The sequence below is a fragment of the Benincasa hispida genome, chromosome 11 (assembly GCF_009727055.1).
Source record: "Benincasa hispida cultivar B227 chromosome 11, ASM972705v1, whole genome shotgun sequence".
Lineage (NCBI taxonomy): Eukaryota > Viridiplantae > Streptophyta > Magnoliopsida > Cucurbitales > Cucurbitaceae > Benincasa > Benincasa hispida.
In genome coordinates this window covers 28,336,794-28,342,437 of record NC_052359.1, presented here as the reverse complement: position 1 = coordinate 28,342,437, position 5,644 = coordinate 28,336,794, and the positions used below count along the sequence as shown (strand labels likewise).

At 37.2% G+C, this 5,644-nt stretch overlaps 1 protein-coding gene across 1 annotated transcript; it reads left to right on the top strand.

The window, feature by feature from the left end:
• The first annotated feature begins 2,122 nt into the window (after positions 1-2,122).
• LOC120090649 lies at positions 2,123-2,662 on the top strand. The gene has a single exon (XM_039048367.1). The coding sequence runs from the start codon at positions 2,123-2,125 to the stop codon at positions 2,660-2,662; it is 540 nt and encodes a 179-aa protein (XP_038904295.1).
• Positions 2,663-5,644: the final 2,982 nt, after the last annotated feature.

The window sequence follows — 5,644 nt, the reverse complement described above, 5'->3', positions numbered from 1 at the left end:
CTTCTCATCAAGTGCCTCGTACGTTCTTGCCTTTACTTGAAAAACATTTTAAAGAAATGATGAGTATTTAAAATACTCAATAAGTAATTCCACTACTGAGGTCAGGCTAAAGTAATAGGGATCAGCCTTGAGCGTGAATCAAGGAACTACTGAGAGGCAAGAACAAGGAAGGGACTATGCTATGACTCAACATGAGATTAAGTAGTCCAATTTCGTGGCAAAAGGTACATTTCCCATTTTAGGCCCTTATATCCTAGTGTTATTTGTGATTATGTTTCCTCGCATTCATTTGTATCTTTAGTTTTCTAGAGCATGCTAAGTTAGAACTGCAACTAATTCATAGCATGTTTGACAGTTTTGGCTCCATCTGAAATGATTATTTGACCCATAAAATGGTAAAAAGCATATTAGGTTTTACTAGCAAAATGAATGTTAGATGCGATCTTGATAGATGTAAAGATGCGAAGTTTTCATGTCATCTTAGGCATGGATTGGTTGGTTGAGGACTATGCAAGTATATATTAATTTGGTAAGGAGGTTGACTTTAGCCCTTTTACAAAAGATAAGTTTTAAATTCAAGGGGTCAAGGATGAAGTCTTGCCAAAGAAGTATCAATTATATGACAACCAAGACGCAAAGGGGCCTATGGGCCAACGTGATTGATGGCGAAGGTACTGGACTCATATCGTTGTTGGTGTCAGTTGTTATGGGTATGCATACCAATTTAATTCATGATTTGGGATTTGGTGGCTATTGATTTTGCTTTAGAGATTTGGAGATGTTACTTATATATAGAAAATGCATAGATCTTCACACACCATGAAAGTTGAAAGTACTTCTACACTTGGAATGATGAAGCAGTTTGGAAATAGAAGGACAAGATGATGACTAAGTATCATAAGCTCTTTAGGGATTTGAACTTTCGGGAACGAAAGTTCTAAAGGTGGGAAGAATGTAACATCTCGAGTTCTAGTTAAAATTAAATTAATTTTCTTAAATTATTGGATTTTATTTCCTTAATTTTGGAATTTGTAAGGTCAAAGTTGAGATAATTGGAAGAGATAATTAATTTAAATGATATTTGTAAATATTTGAAAATTTGAATATAATTTAAGGGAAGTTGGATAATTAAGTTTGGAGAAGATTTGAAATTTGGGTTAGATATTAAAATACTTAGATTTTATTTTAAGGGAAGTTAAAAAGGAAAAGGAAAAAGGAAATGGATATTTTGTTTTTTTTTTGTACGGATGGCCTCATTTGGGAGGCCCAAATGAAAAATGGTCACCTGTAGAGAAAGTAGTAGAAGGTGGCCTTCTGCTTACATCATAACCATGTGATTTTACCGATTCACCCTTGAGATGTACTCCACGTGCCTACTAATACGAATTTACTCGATCCTCGATGGCTCATCACTCGTTACCCGATGGCTCATCACACGTTCCTCGATGCACGGTCACTCGATATCCAACTTCATAGTCACTCGATACGGTTGCAATCAACATGTGTATACTCGATTATATCCACATCATACTCAATACTCGATACTTTATACTCGATTCTTTTGAATTCTTAACCCATTTGAAGGCTTTTGAAGTCCATTATTTCACCACTTCTGACGAGCTTAGACTATTCTCTTTGTTCGTCCAACTGTATATCCTTCGACGACAACACCTCTACACTCGAAACTCGACTATCTATACATCAGGTAACATTCTTCTCCTTGTTTGTATTTTGGCATCATTCACTCAAAACTTGACTATCTCTACATCATGTTCCTCGATATGCACTTGCATGTTACTCAATACTCGATCAACATTGTTTTCATTTATATTTTCATATCTTGCATGTTTGGCTGGACTTCGAGTTTGTTTCGTTTCAGTTTTCATATTTTTGTTATTTCAGACTGTCTAGAGTTTAGGGTTTGAGTTGGATATTGCATGAAGTTGGAAAATCAAACTGAATGCTCGATAATTGACCTTATAGTCACTTGTAATGTAGCAAGTAAGGGACACCATGTACCATGTATCTAGTATTTAGAAATTGAGTATCTTGTATCGTGCATCGTGTATCGAGTATTGAACAGAATTATTCTTTACCCCTATTTTTTTTTATTCTGTGCAGTATGGCTAGACAATTCAAGATTCCTCCCCAGGATCGTTTCCTAGGCCAAACGACCAGTCTATCTTTTCACATTAGGACGATTAACAAGGTAGTGAAAGAGAAGCTTACTCCCACTCAACTTGCCCTCTTCAGAAAGACGGTATTTAGGCGATTCATGGACATCTACATTATCTTCAACAGTCCTTTGGCCCATTACATTCTATTGAGGGAGGTTGAAGACAATAGAAATGATGCAATGAAATTCAATTTGAATGATACGATTGTAACATTCACCAAAGAAGACTTCCTACTGGTGACGAGATTGTGGCGGTCATTTAATCCAGTAGATGTGAGGAGGGTTGAAGTAACTAGATCACTACGTAATAGGTACTTAAAGAATGATTTTGCAGGGGACATTCATATTTGTACCTTAGAGACAGTGTACAAGGAGATGGAGTTTGAGAATGACATGGATGCTGTGAAGATGACATTGGTCTATTACACTGAATTGGGTATGATGGAAAAGGAGAAGACGAAGACAATGCTGACAAGACCTTATTAATTGATGTGGAGGATTTAAATTACTTCAATTCTATGGATTGGAGAAATATGTTATGGGGAGAACGTTACTTGGACTACAAAAAGGATTGAGTGGTAAGGCAGATAACTACAAAAAAAGGTTCAAGCACAATAAGAACTACATTGTCAAGTACAACCTATCGGGGTTTCCTCATGCATTCCAGGTAATATCCATTCACTAGCGATACGAAATCTACTCATTGTAGTGTCAATGTCACTTACTACTTATGCTTGTCTTATAATCGTTTATGAATTATGGTAGGTGTGGGCATACGAGATCATTTCAATGGTTGCCAAAAAAGTCGCAACCCAACTGAATGGACATGTTGTACCTCGGTTCTAGAGGTGGGAGTGTACATACTCACTGCCAACCAAAACAATAGTGTGAGACATGTTTGAGTCCATCGAGGTTAGTGTATTACATCACAATTTACTTGGGTTTAAGGTGAATGCCACATATAACTAACAAATTGTTCGTTGTTTTGTACAAACAAGGATCACATCCACACCATTGATCATGTCTGATAGGGAGAGGCAGTATAGGGACACTAGGGTCGGAGCGAACTGATGTCGAGACGACCTCCTCAGAGACACATAGATCACACCATGATGAGGATGCTCGTAGTCACTCCAGTGACTATGAGAGTCACGAGCATTGATCCCACGAGCTAGAACTCGATAAACATTAGTCTCACAAGCTCTTTACCGATGAGTGCGAGATTCATCCTCTTCATAACGAGTCTCACGAGCTCCGTACTGATGAGCATGTGCCCCCAACTGAGGAGCGAGTGTCACGTCGGCCAAATACAACCCATTCTGAGCCCATGAGGTGTGTGGACATTCACACATCACTCTATGACATAGACCAGAAAGTGTCTATGATGGAGCATAAATTGGGTGATGACAATCATACTTAAAAGATGTGAAGTTTGACTTGAGTGTCCTTTAGGCCAACATACAAACAATCACCAGCCTACTGCAGTCACTGTGTTGGGTATGTAATATCATCTTAAACTTATTCTAATGTAAATCTATATCATGTTGTGTTTGACATAACATACCTTGTAGATGATATAGGGTTTACGCATGAAGTCCACCAAGACTATTGAGTCCCGTGACTCCAATCCTCCACATTCCACCGAGTTCCGTGACCCCATTCATCCACCTTCCACAAAGTTCTAGGACCCCAATCCTCCACCCATCACCAAGACCAGTGACACTATTCCTCCACCTTCCACTGAGGGGGAACAGAGACGATAAGTAAGAAGAGGACGCCGACACAACCGTACACATCCTCCAGTTGACACAGTAAGGGGATAGAAAAAAAGAAGAAATACCTTTAGCTCTGTGAACGTTCGATTGACATCGTCCCCTATGAATCGACACACGTTATTCCAGAGGACTTGATGAATGAATTCATGTTCTGGTTGACCAGCGTGGATATCGATTCTCATTGGTAGGAAAATGAAGTCGTATTCATGAGGAATTTCATGATGAAGGAGTTTGATGCGTTCATGACATGCAATGAAATGAATATTAACTGTGAGGCTATAACACATTGTTTTATCTAATTGAACCCAAGTGCAAGCTCAACTGTGATGCGTTCATGACATGCAATGAAATGAATATTAACTGTGAGGCTATAACACATTATTTTAAAACCAAACTCAGGGATTTCTTTACAAGTATGCAATGAAATCTAATGCTTTGATCTTGATGCAATTGATTACAAGTCAGATTGATTTTTGGTATTACTTAAACACTAAGTTATGTGCGATGGATGGAGGAGGGGGGAGGGGTTTAGGAATGTATCAGCAACAGCGGAAGCACAAGGATCATCTAAGCATTCAAATTCACTATTTTTTTTCAAAATATAAAGCATGCTCTTGCAGAAAACAAGTGAGTTTCAAGACATACCTCTTGTAATACTTATTTAAAGCTCATTCTCTAACTAATATCTTCTCCAAATCTTGTTGCAGACCACCTCAACATCTTCCCTACTATTCTCTTGGTGCTTTAGATTGAGTTGTGGGACTCAAAACAAGCTTGAATCAAGGGATAAAGGAGAAATGCTCACTACAGCAATCTTCTTAAAGAACCCTTTCTTCAACCCGAATTTTCCCTAAAATTCTCTATAGATTGCATGGCCGAATTTCACTGTATGCTCTTCACTATATTGCAAATCAACATGTAAAGGAGAGAGTTGCATAAGTTGCAACTCATGCTTGAAGAAGACAAGACAAGGTTGAATGCCATTTGAGTGAGCAAGTTGAAAGATGGATAATGGAAAAACCACTTTTTCCATTTTGTGTTTTGTTGTTCTCTTTTTCAATTTTATCACAAAATCAAAATTTGGTTTTAAAATTCATTTTTATTTTAAAAATAAAAAAAAATTAATTTCATAAATTCATTATTAAATAAAACTTAATTAATTTAATATCACACATATCCATCTTTATATATTTAAATCATATTTAAATATATAAATTCTCTTATTTCGTTTAATTCTCAAATTAAACATGTAATTATATCTCATATAATTACTAATTCCCTTAATTCTAATTTGAACTTTTCAAATTAACTTATCACGCTATTCTGGAGCTAGTCCGTTACGAGCTAGTAGGGGGACCTCGCGGACCTACAGAGCTCCAATGATCCGAGATTAATTGGTTAAACTCATTAGATCGTATTAATCCTCATTCGTTAACTAATGGGTCACTCCACTAAAGCCCATAGTTGCACTCCCCTTAGTGTTGATATATTATGTCTACATGATTTAACCATAATCAACAAGTCGATAACGGCTAGGTCAAATATTTGTTTTACCCTTGAGATTACGTCTTATTCCTCAAGTCCCTACTGATTCTCTAATGAACAGCTGGTTTGTGATCCAATCACTAAATTAAACTCTATGAACCCAGTGAGAGGGTAGGGCACCTTGTTCAAGACCTAGATTCAGTACTTG